Source organism: Parasteatoda tepidariorum, chromosome 9 (genome assembly GCF_043381705.1).
Source record: "Parasteatoda tepidariorum isolate YZ-2023 chromosome 9, CAS_Ptep_4.0, whole genome shotgun sequence".
Taxonomy (NCBI): Eukaryota; Metazoa; Arthropoda; class Arachnida; order Araneae; family Theridiidae; genus Parasteatoda; species Parasteatoda tepidariorum.
Window position 1 is genome coordinate 50,010,026 of NC_092212.1, and position 12,760 is coordinate 50,022,785.

The 12,760-nt window shown below is 29.4% G+C and overlaps 1 protein-coding gene across 1 annotated transcript; it reads right to left on the minus strand.

Annotated features, from left to right (window-relative positions):
• Positions 1-7,484: 7,484 nt before the first annotated feature.
• On the minus strand, positions 7,485-10,483 carry LOC107438657 (Late endosomal/lysosomal adaptor, MAPK and MTOR activator 2; the record flags this gene model as incomplete). Its single annotated transcript, XM_043050814.2, is given in 2 exon segments — positions 7,485-8,312; positions 10,321-10,483. Coding segments are annotated over 2 exon segments (313 nt in total), but the record flags the coding sequence as incomplete, so codon positions are not given.
• Positions 10,484-12,760: the final 2,277 nt, after the last annotated feature.

Here is a 12,760-nt window from a genome sequence, read left to right on the forward strand (position 1 = left end):
TCGAAATTGTAAAAATTGAACATTATATATGGAGGGTTGTCTTTACATTTTAAAATTCTCAAAACAGAAATCACTAATATCCGCTTTCCAACAGGCCAAGTAATCCGTTATTAATCCCTCAAAATTTTGGATCAACTTCTGATGGAGGCATGCTTTTCTTAGAATAACATTCTTTTGAATTTTTAGATTAAACTTATTTGAAATAAACCATTCTTGAGAATCTACTACTTATAACTAAAGGGAAATAAAAAAAAGCCTGAATTTGATTTGATTGAAGCAGAACACTGATTACACTTTTTTTTAAAAAAAATTGCTAAAATATTTAAGGCATTGTCTAACTTTTTTTAAAAAAATCGGTAGATCGCGTTATACTTAGATAAATATTATCTAAATATCAATAGATAATTCTTAATTTTGCATGTTTTTATGAGCAATGCAGCGTTGTAATCAAGACTGCGAAGTTAGGCACAAAACAAAATTAACTTGACTATGGTTTGTAAAAAAAAAGTTTTGATCTTATAAAAATTATTTAGGCAAATATTGTATAAACAAAAATATTGCTAAAGCAAATTTTATGAAAACTATTTAAATTATGTAACTTATCACAAACTTAATAACAAATCATATTTGAACATTTCTGAGTCTATATTTGACTAAACTATTGAAAAATGTATTATGTTCTAATTAAGAAATTCCAAAATCAAATTTATTTCTAAGTAATTTTTAAAAAAATATGTGAATGAGGTCAACGTTTCATTTGTCATGAATATTTCCCTTGTCATAGGATGTTTATGTATGTGAGAAAGTATTGTGAAGGGTAGCTAAGTAATGAAGACTATTTCATAGAAATATTTCAAACTTGTTAACGCATTTTATGGGGGAAATGACCTTGAAATGATTTGTACAGCCACTTAACTTTTAGAGAAAGCAGTGCAATACTTTTCCTTTTTTTTGTTTGAATTTTATACAGGAATCCATGACAAAAATCAAAGTACGAGAAAGCATAACAGAAATTTCTGAAGCATGGAACTATGATGTTACAGATCGTACTATTCGCAGCAGTTTTGCTAAAGTTGGATAAAGTCGTAGGTCACGAAGCCATTAAAGAGCGGTCGAGAAAGAAAATCAAGTTCCTCGTCCTTTGTGCTAAAGACGGAAGTGTGGATATGGAAAGGATTGATCGACAATTTCAAAAATTTCAAGCTAACGCCGATGAATCTTCAAGGATAATCAAATTAGCTCCTATTATTGTTGTTCATTTAAGTCGCACTAGAGCTGCACAATGGGCTATTGGCGACAATCTGGGAAACATCCTTGAGGATGATCCGAAGACATTCCATCACAATTTTGATCCTCTGCGGAGGGGATGGCTCACCCGCTTCGGTAGTCCGACGACCTGTGCGCGAAGTCGAGCACTTTACGGTAGAACAGTTTAACGAGAACCAATACCGCACGCCCTCGGTCCCTACGCAGGCTGATCCAAGTGGTCACCCACCCGCACACTGACCGCAGCCAGTGATGCTTGACTTCGGTGATCTACTGGGAACCGTGTCTTAAACGATCAGTCCACTGCGGGACTCAAATTAGCTCCTAATAACCCCAATGTATATCCAGCCTATTATGAGTGGATTTACTCTATTGAAGCATTGGAAGCTCTTAAAGACTCAACTGTCATCCAGACAACAACTACTGTTGTTATTCCAATAATTCCAGAGGAGCCTACCCCAGTTGTAGCTACTGACATAGAGGATTCAATCTCTATACTCCCATCCCAGAGACAGACCAATACCTCCTAGAAAAGAGAAGACCTTAGCACGGGTTACCATAAACAAGAAATTTGATCCTTTAGTAGTCCAAACGTAATGACATCTCTCGTATTTTCCACCACTGCGCAACTTAGTAGCCCAAATGTGGTGACATCTTTCTTCTTTTTCATCGACTGCGCAGTTTATGTTCGTCACGTCGGACTACTAAATTGATCCGTGCTGAGGCCTTCGTTCTTCTAGGAGGTGTTGGACAGACCCAACTAATTCAGTTATGGAAACTACTGTGCCAGAGGTGACTCCCGACAACACAAAAGAGTCTCAACTACCATCCCAGAGACCGACTCAACAGCAGTAAAACAGAAGAAGAAGAAAAGGAAGAAGTGCAGTGTCAAAAAGGCGCGAACTCATCAGAATAGTGACATCAGACGTAACTTAATAACCACTCCTGGTCCTCGAATTGCTTAAGTTAAAGGTACGACCAGTTTTTATATCGGCGTACTTGGAGGTAATATTACCAAAGGAATTAGCAATATTACGACTGAATTATATTAATTATTGTTTTTAAAATTGTCCTTACTATATAATTTGATATTACTTCACAAAAGCTGTTTTCCTACAAAACGCTTACTATGCATGGAAAGATACTCGACTTTAATGACGATATTATTGACGATATAATTTGATTTCCCTTGAACTTGTTAATTTATGCACATTTTATATGAAACAAATGGCTAATTGAATTTCGAAGGAGACTGTTTGAATATTGAAGAAGTTATTTGCTTTTTGATTATTTCAGAAAAAGAAAAAAGAATTTCAAAATATTTAGACAAACGTTGTGTATACTCACAATATGAATTACAATATGTTATTTGCAATAGATAATTATAGATATTATTCTGTGTTATTTTTGGGAAATCTAAGGAATACAATGTAATATGTAAAGGTCAAGTGTTTTTATTTTAATTGTTATATGAGAATATAATTGTTGTATTGTCATTCATAAAATTTCCAATATTTTCTCAATAAACAACCAGGGATGAAAACTGATTTTCTTTCTGCGAATGTTTTAAGAAATTGGTGATACATCAAATAGAAAAAAATTAAGCATGAGCCTTAAAATAGTAACCACGAAATAGATACAATAATGTTGCATTTCATATGATGTTTTGCATTTTTGATAGGAGTTTTGTGGAAAAAATACTTAAAATAAAAAATACTTGCCTAAGAGAAACATAATTTACGTTACTACGAGAAAATACATTTTTACAAAGTGGAGCAAGTTGATATACCTGAGAATAGCAGATTAGTGTAAAAGATACGTTTTCACTGTAAAAGTATTAACTCTAAGGAATCGAAATGTTGTCAATTTAAATCATTCAAAAGAGTTAATTGAAAACAGTTTTAATATTTTATTTTAATCATGATCTGAACATAGCATCAGCTGCTTAAATATATTTCAACGATCCCAATTATCTTTTCATTGTTCGCGATATTTTCCTTAGTGGAGAAATGAGTAGAGCGTTTCTTATGCGATGTCTTAATATTTTTTAACCATTTATGGCCAAAAGATGTAGTTTTTTTTCTCTTTCAAATATGAACCACTTGTTAAGTGGAGCACCATATCACATTCAATTCCAAATCAGGGCTTTTTTAAAAAAAATTCATTCCAGTGAATACTAAGTGTTTCCATTTTTGTAGTACGTAGGGGGGGGGGGGGGGNACGTTACTACGAGAAAATACATTTTTACAAAGTGGAGCAAGTTGATATACCTGAATTTAAGTCGTGACATTTTTACATCATTTGGTTTTAAATATTCAGCCAAAAAAACTAAACGAAAAATCATTTTTATATACATCTGTATTTTTCCAAACGAAATTTGCGTTAAATTTACAAACTTCACAAACGAAATATACAAGGTCAAATACTTCCGAGTTCAAGTTTCCGAATGTAATTATAAAGGAAGAAACATGAATAACCAGAAGAAAAAAACATTTGTAACAGTAAATGAAAAAGAAAAAAAATTCTATGATTCTGATATATTCCGGTAATTTTCCATATTTATTTAAGTTCCTAGCATGAACCCTGTGCTGTTGTAACTGCAACTAAGTGAGCTGAGTTTCCATCAAAAAGCAAGATCTTTTAAATATTTCAGTAATCTCAAAACAAGTATATTTTATTTTCTAATATATTTTATTCTGATGCTTAATCCCTCTAAAAAACATCAATCTTCTTCTATGACGTAAACAGTATGCGCGAAAATTGCACAGTTCTATTGGCTTTTTAAAATTGAATTATCATAAACCTGAATAACTAACTTTTACCAGTGCTTTAATTGTCCCTGTTTAAAAACTGAAACATTTATATTTCGTAGAAAAAAAAATTTTGTTTACGCACCTATCGATAGAAGATAACACTGGGAGACACAAGGGCTAATGCAGATTCTAAGCATTCAGATAAGGTATTCCTCCTATGGGTAGAACTGAAGAAAAAAAAAGAGATGAGTTTCTGTAAAAATTGAAAATCATCCTCAAAGACGCATCCCGCGGCTTTGTGCACGAATTAAGTTTAAGCTATGTACTACCCATACAGCACATTGACTTCGTTACAACATCCTAAAGTTGTCATCTTTACTTTAGGATTCTGTGACTTTCAGAGGAAGTCCTACATTTACCGCTAAATGTCCTACGGATGTCATCTGCGTGTTAAAATGTCTCACCTGCAGATAGCTTAATGATGTCATAACTAGGACAGTTTCAAGATACCTTTAGAACGCTTTGCCTAATGCCATCCCAATTGGGATGGCATTTTGACAAAAAAAGACCAGTTTAGTAAGGATTTAGATAACTTGTGGGATGCATGTCGAAAATTATATGATAGTAATACGAGGGTGTCTTATTTTGGAAATAAATTTCATCTCTGAAATTTTTATTAATAATGGTGACTTAAATACTTTGTAATAAGGTTTTTCTTTTAAATTTACTGAATTAGAGGTCAGAAAAATGTTTTCTAAATAATAAAAAATGGAGACAGTTTTTAATTTGTATAACACTCTATCTCGATTGGTATTACTAATTTTCCGGAAAAATGGGCTATTCCTCAAAAAAAATTTTTTTAGGAAAATTAGTAAAGCGAAAGGAAGTAAAACAGTTAAAAAACAAACGTATCTAAAGAAAAGAATAATGTAATCCAAAAATATGCAAGTTTGGATTTCACATTTCTATTGTTTGGAATAAAAACTTGGTCATTATTAAGAAGTTAATTGAATGGACTCTTTGAACACCAAGCAAGGTTATAAGTCTCCTACTTAGCGTTAGTTTTCTTTAAAGAACATTTCTAATTAATATTCATGATGAACTCAGTCGAATTTTTTGTGTACATTGTAATTTACGATTGCTCCATTATTGCTTAATGTAGTAGATATATTAAAGATCTTATAATAAAATAATGAATAATTTTCTTTTTAATGTTGCTCTAATACTGAGAACTTTGCATTAATATTTAAATTCCTCGTATTATCAATTGAAACTATTTAGTTAGCAAAATAATTCTCATTACATTCTCCTGCGAAATTTACTAAAAAGCATTTTATATTATAAATAGTTTAAATGAAATGCGACTATTTTATCAAAAACTCAAAATAGATGTTTATGGATCACATACTTTATTATTTAGTTATTATGTCATAGGCATTTAAAAAAAATTGCAGCGGGATATTTCTCTCTTAAACTTGTTTGTAAACCAAAGAACTTGAGTCGCGATGGCTCAGGGGGTAGAGCGGTGAATTAGAACTGGGATTAGAACCGGGTTCGAATCCCAGTCGATACGAATTCCGCATCCGGCTTGCACCGACCACAGTGCTGACGTGAAGTATTCTCAGTGGTAGACGGATCATGGGTTAGAGTCCCCTTGCCGCCAGGCTAACCGCGTTAGGTTCTCGTGGTCCTCTCCATGTAACGCAAATGAGGGTTAGGTTCATCAAAATGTCCTCCACGAAGGCAAATTTCTCCCACTAATCGATCCAGGAGTTCCCGTGCTCAAACCAATGGTTTGGATTCAAAATTACAAGGATATGTAGTTGAACATTAGTAGTCGTAAACCTATAAAATTGGGTCAGCTGTTCAACGACGGATATATATATATATTTATAAAAAAACATTTGGAAAAAATACAATAGTATCAGACAAAAACTTAGACTTTTAATATTGAATCCAAAAAACGTTCCACGAGAATTCTGTAGTTCACACATTGGACAGCAAATACAATTTTCAGAAATATCACTAATTTCTTGATTAAAATTTGTTATTTTTTAAATAATATCTAACAAATGTATTAAAATTTATGCTAAAAACACTTCTAAGTTTTAGCTTGATATAATAGTTTTTACTAAACTAAAAAATAAAACATTAAAAAGTAGACACCTCCAATTTAAGAAAAAAACCTTCGAATTAAAATTACTACTCTCTAAAGGAAAACGTATTTAAGTAGCATAACTTTTAAATTATTCGAACATATTTTGTGCCATTGGAGTTTCTCATTTCAACAATAATAAATAAACATGAGTAATAAATTTATACTCACAATCATTAGGTGAAATCGAAATAAAACTGATTTAGGTGATATATTTTTTGATTCTCAAAATCACCTGAACACATGATCAAACTATGTCAATACTGTTTTAATTTGGAACATAGAACACGAACTAAGCAACGTAAAACAAGCAGAAGGTTCACAATGAGCAATTGAATGCTCAAGTTTCTAGATGTGTTCTTTATAATCATAAAGCAAAACTATTTTTTTTTAAATATTCAAAAATAAAAATGATTTTTTTTCAACTTTTTAAAAGAATTTGAGCAATATTACTGATTTTTGAAAATTTTTTGATTTTGAATGAAATTAGCATGTAAAGCAAACCAAATTTATTTGTTGCACTTTTATTTTTAAAAATTGTCCTAAGTGTACTGTGATGTAAGTCTAATACTGAATAATCAAGTTTTTTTTTTAATATTTAATATGTATTTTCATAAATATCTTATTTATTTTGGAATATAATGTATGTATTTTTTTTTTTTGTAAAGAAAAATGTACTTCTAAAAAATTTCTGTGAATCTATATGAACAGTCATATCGCGGCAAGTCAATTCTTCACCAACTTTAACAATAGGCACCTCATCCAATGTTTGTGCATTGTATTTTCTTTTATGGTAGCCTGCATGTGTTTAGTCAGCTTTAATAACAACTTTGTAATTATCTGATGGCATTTTGTCAAAAGCAGTTCTGAGTAGTCTGATTATGCTGATCGAAATAATTTTGTAAAGCTGCCGCAATTTCTCCTTTAGTTCCATTGCCATAAACTGACAACGTTGATTTACTTGATCATTTGTATTACCCATAAAATAAATATGTAGAAATTAGTGATCTGCATCAGGCAATGGTGGAAGTGATCTGGCACAATGGAAACGCTTCAGGAGTGCACTTAACGGCTATCAGTAAAGCTAAAATGTAAATTAAATAAAATATTACTTTCATGTAAATTTACAAATATCTTAAATTAGAAAAAAAAAGACACTTACTGCAGTGAAAAAATATTCAAGAATAGCAATTTCAAAAAGCATTAAGAAAGTAATAAAAATAGATTTTAAAAACAAAATTTCGCAATATTATAACATCTTGATTTATTATACAACTCGAATAACTAAATACAAAAGTAAAAACTACATATTACAAAGGATCAAAACATTTATTTTTATTTACAGCGTTTAAACCATTCAAAAGAGCAAAACAAGAAGACTTGATAAAAAAACAATATTAAAATAACAAAATTATACGTACAATTTCCAAAATCTTAATGCTTAGAAAGTAAAATTTAAAATATCAAAGTATGTTCATTTTACTTGAAATTAACAGTAATTATTCCAATTTATGAATTGAATACTAAACAATTCAACAACGAAATAGTTTTATACTAAAAGGGGTGATCAGTAGCTGAGCATTGTTTGCGATAATTGTCAGTGCTATTTTACATTTCAATATACATTTCGAAACAGTCAACTTCCAAAACTCTACTTCAAAAGCAATGACACAAATAATTAGAAAAAGTTAAAGTGAAAAAAATAAAGATTTTGCTTAATTTAATATTTTGTAACAATTTTATTACAAGTATTTTATTAAAATAGTTTGTAACATGAGATATAATTTCTATATATTAAGATTTTCATACTTATTTACACTATTAAAAAATATAACAAATTAAGAACTTATTCTGACCTTTATTAAATATTAATCAGACAATGAAAATGGAAAATAAAATATATTACTTAAAAAGGTTTACTTTTAAATAGATTTAAAATTCCACCTAAGACAAAATAAAAATCTTTGCATTTAAATTATAAATTTTTTTTACACAGATGAAGAAACTTGATTTAATGGAACTTCTAGGTATTTTGCTAATGCTTCGGCTTTGGCCTTGAGTATTCCAAGATCTACTGATGTATCAGCTTGGAGGCAAAGCAATAAATTTGCCACACTTGTAACTGCAACATAGCCATCCTACATGAAAATAATGAATGTAAGCTCACACCATAAATTATGAAACAAATATTTTTTGTAAAAGAAATAAAAAATATCTACAGGTACACTTATAAGGATTCTTACAAAAGTACTTTAAATTAGACTGTAAAAAAAATGTACGAAGAGTCTATAAATGTTTTATAGTCATTTGAAAAATAAAATTGCCAGTTACAGACTAGACTCAGGCATTTTTAGGTAAGACTTTATAAATGATAATAGTGCTTTTCCATGAACATAGATGGCGCAAGAACCAAAATTTGCTATGCTGTCTGAACACAAATATATTTCATAATACAGGTTAGTTCATCAAACAATTCTATAAACAATGCCAAAGAAAAAAAAAAAATTAAAAAAATAAAACAAAAGTTGTAAAGAGACAGTGCATTTCAGGGTATTGGGACAAGTGTGGAATTGACATACAATGGACAATGATTGGAATTAACATACAAGTAATAAAACCACTACAGTTGCAATTTTTTGTTTGTACTTTGTAGTGCACTGTGCCATTTTTTAGAAAATATAGTGTGATGGTTTGTGTGATAAAAAAGAGAAAAAAAAACTAGTTTGCAGGAGTTCCTGCAATTACTTTTAGAGTAAGTTTAGTGAAGAAACAAGGTTCAAATGTAATTAATTTTTCATATTTGATGGGTACTAATAAGAGAGAGTCTGTTAACGGTACAAAGATAATGTCTCTGAAGCCGAAAGCTTATTTCATTCAACCATTATGATTTAAAGCCAGTTTATCTATTCTCTCATAACATATCCATGCTCTTAAATGGAAACGTACACGCATGATTAAAACTAAAATATGTGCAAGTTATTATGACAAAGAGAAACATATTTTGCTCCGTAACTTTCAATTTACTTTATTACAAATATTTGATTATTTTTTTTAACATTTTCTGAATTAAATATTCAAAATAATACAAAATTAAAGGTTGAAAAAAAGATTTAGAATAATAGATTTGCTCATGTGAAAATGAATAGATAATCCTTCATAATTATCCCATATTTAAATAAGCAAAATAAATTACTCTGAACTTATTTTTCAAATTTTTTTTTCTAACAATCTTTTTATGTTGAACAAAACTGCAAATTGAATCGTTCAGCAAAATGCGTCTCCTAAAAGTAGGTATATAATATTCCAAAACCAACATTAAAATGGCAAATAAATTTTATTTCAATGAAAATAGTTACATTCATAGAAAGTAGTTTTTTATAAGTAGATTTAAAAAAAAAAGTTGTAGTTATTCATAGTCAAAGTATCACAAAAGCTGCGATTTGCTATTTATTTATAATGCGATGAAAACAAATGTGTCACTCTCCCATGCTTTAAATAATAATAATTATGAACCAATCGTTAAAAATCTTCATTGAAAATTCGTGTAGACATGCCTCTTAATATATCACTTGCTTTCGCTTCTAGAATAGGTAAAAAAAAATTATGCGGATTTCAATTGTGATCAAAATTGAGGATAATTATAATTTTTGTTTCAGATTACAATGAATATAAATCCTGACTTTCATGAATTTGTATTATTAAAGTAAAGAAAAAACTCAATTTAAGTGTAAATCAAACCGGACAATTTTCTACATGGTTAAAAGAAGCACCTGAAATAATGTATTGCTTTATAGGCAAAAATTATTAAAAAACAGTATAATATCAAAGGATCAATATAATATCATTATTTGTCGAAATTACACGATGTTCATATCAATAACTTAATCGAGAATATGCTTTCTGAATTGGGAGCAGCAACTAGTAAAACTTCTAATTAGCGCATATTATTGGAGTTTTATTGTACTTTTGATATTAATATTAAAGGAAGAAAGAATTACTTGAAATAAAATTGTCGGTTATTTTTTTCTAAAAATTTAAATTGTATTAAGTAAAAGGCAAAGCTATTATAAATAATATCTACTGTAATGAATATTAAACGTTTAGTGTCAAGGAAAAAAATTATTGTAATGAATCAAATTTTATTACCTCACAATCGATAATAATAAACTTCAAAGCTTCCGAATTAAAGGCAGTGCATCCGCTTTTTTCGTACGTCATCCATATGTTACTTGTGATTGCAGCAGTGAGTTTTGCATCTTTTCCAGCATAACCAGAATAAGCTAATAAGGTTCCTTCTCTGTTTAATAGTCTAAAATGAAATACAATGGATTTAGAAGAAACACGCTTGTAAATTACCAATGAAAATGTCGACAATTTAAATTTTTGATTATATTTTTCAATAATGTTGTGAAATACCCAATGGCCAGACTTCTTAGATTTACAGTTACTTTATTCTGACGAAAAGAAGGCATTAAAATAAATTCAAGTAATTACATAATAATTATGTCATTACTGACTTTTAAATTTCAGACTTCTGCAATATTGGATCATTCAATGAAATTTAATGGCAAATTCACAAAGTCAGATGTTTGGTTTGCTGACATTAAAGTGCCATCACACGATTGCAGTGGTTTAATTAATTATGTACAACTAATTAATTATGTTCTGTTTTTTCGATGAGGCTATGCAACTCTAAAGCAATAAAAGGTGCTTGATCTTGATTCATATATTGCAGGGGTCTAGGTTTTTCTGTGAGGTACTTATTTTGTGAAAATTTAGACATAATTTCTAAAAATTAAAAATTATATTAAAAATTCAAAACAAAAATATGGATTTATCGTTTCTTGAGGGATACAAAAATAAAATTTTAAGAAAAAGTATTGTGCAAAACTACAGTTTTTCATTAAGTTGAATTTGTGAAGGTACCGCTAAACGGTAGTAAATTTGGCCTAGACAGACCCCTGTATGACTATAGCAGAATATAGCAGAAAAGACTATAGCAGATAGTAGAGTATAGCAGATAGAGAGAGCAGAATAACCCAGACTATAGCAGAAAAGTAACCAGGCTTCCAAGAGATAGTAGAGTATCTTATTTCCTAATGCATCTTGAGCCTTGAAACGGGAGAAAAACTTTGGAACATAAGTCACCAAAATCTTCAGAATCATTGTCAAGATGACAACTTGGCAAGCATTTTAGTAATGCGTTACCATTAAACCATTTAAATTTAAAGTAGTCCTTGGCATATTAAATAAAGTTTTCCCAATGCTTTCTGTTTTTTTGACTTGGATTTTCAGCCTGAAATTTTCAAATTGGTAAGATTTCTTGTTACATCAACCATCACTATTTTCAAAGCTTTTACGAGTTTAAAATCTATTTGGCGCCTTTTCAATTATAGTTGGCGCAACAGATCACTATACAGAAGTAGGGTGACCCGGGGTAATTCACGATCACTCTGTTTCTGGGGTAAATAATGATCACCTAGTGTGGGCCTACTGTTGAGATTAAAAAAATGAGATAATATTGAATAATCATTTAAAAAAAATACTATGATTACGCAAATATTTTTACACTCTACTTTTGTCTCAAGACTTTTACAGGTACAAAATAGTAAAAATGGTGGAAAAATACAGTTTGAATTTTATTCAAATTGGTATAGTAATTGTTTTTTAGTCCTATTTTATTAAAATACAAATGAGCAAATCATAATGAATTGCAAAAATTTAAACCATTAATGTTATTTTCTCATAATTTATGCTTTACGATTTTTATTTCTTACTTTTCATTTAAATTAGTTACATAGTTAGTGCCTAAATAAGCCATTTTGGTACACAAATTTCCTTTTGCAACAAATATTATCACAAAAATCAGGGTGAAAAACATTTCATCTGATATTCGTAGTTAGACTGCATTATCTAAAACAAGACATTTAACAAGAAATTAAACAATCTGAGAAAAATAAACTGCAATATAAAAATTATACACATTTTCCATAGATTGACTTATGCTTGCTGTAATATCAACTCATGCAGAAAAATATTTATTCTATTTTAATGAGGGAGCAGGTATTACAACAGTCACAAAAAATAAAAAAAGTATGCATTTTGTTCTTTAGTTAACCCAAAGTGTGATCAAAAAATATATTTTATTTGTAATTAATGTTAAATATTTTCAAGAAAATTCAAATTTAAAAAATAATTCTAAATTTTTTTTTTAACAAGATGAGTACTTTCCTTCAAAATACAAGATACACAAAATATAGATTAAAAATTTAATAAATTAATTTCTTACTGCAACAAAGCTATCACAAAATCTTCAAATTACTTCAGTGTCCTGATCATAATTCATTTCAGCATCTAATTCTTCATCATCTTCTTCATTACTCTCACTTTCATCATCATCATTATCATCATCCTCTTCTTCATCATCATCTTCCTCAAAATGCTAAATTAAAAAGGTACAAAAAATTATTTGCAATAAATAATCTGTCAGATATTGTCAACTATTTTCTAAGCATATATTTTTTACAAAAAAAAAAAAAAAAAAAAAAAAAAAAAAAAAAAAAAAAAAAAAAAAAAAAAAAAAAAA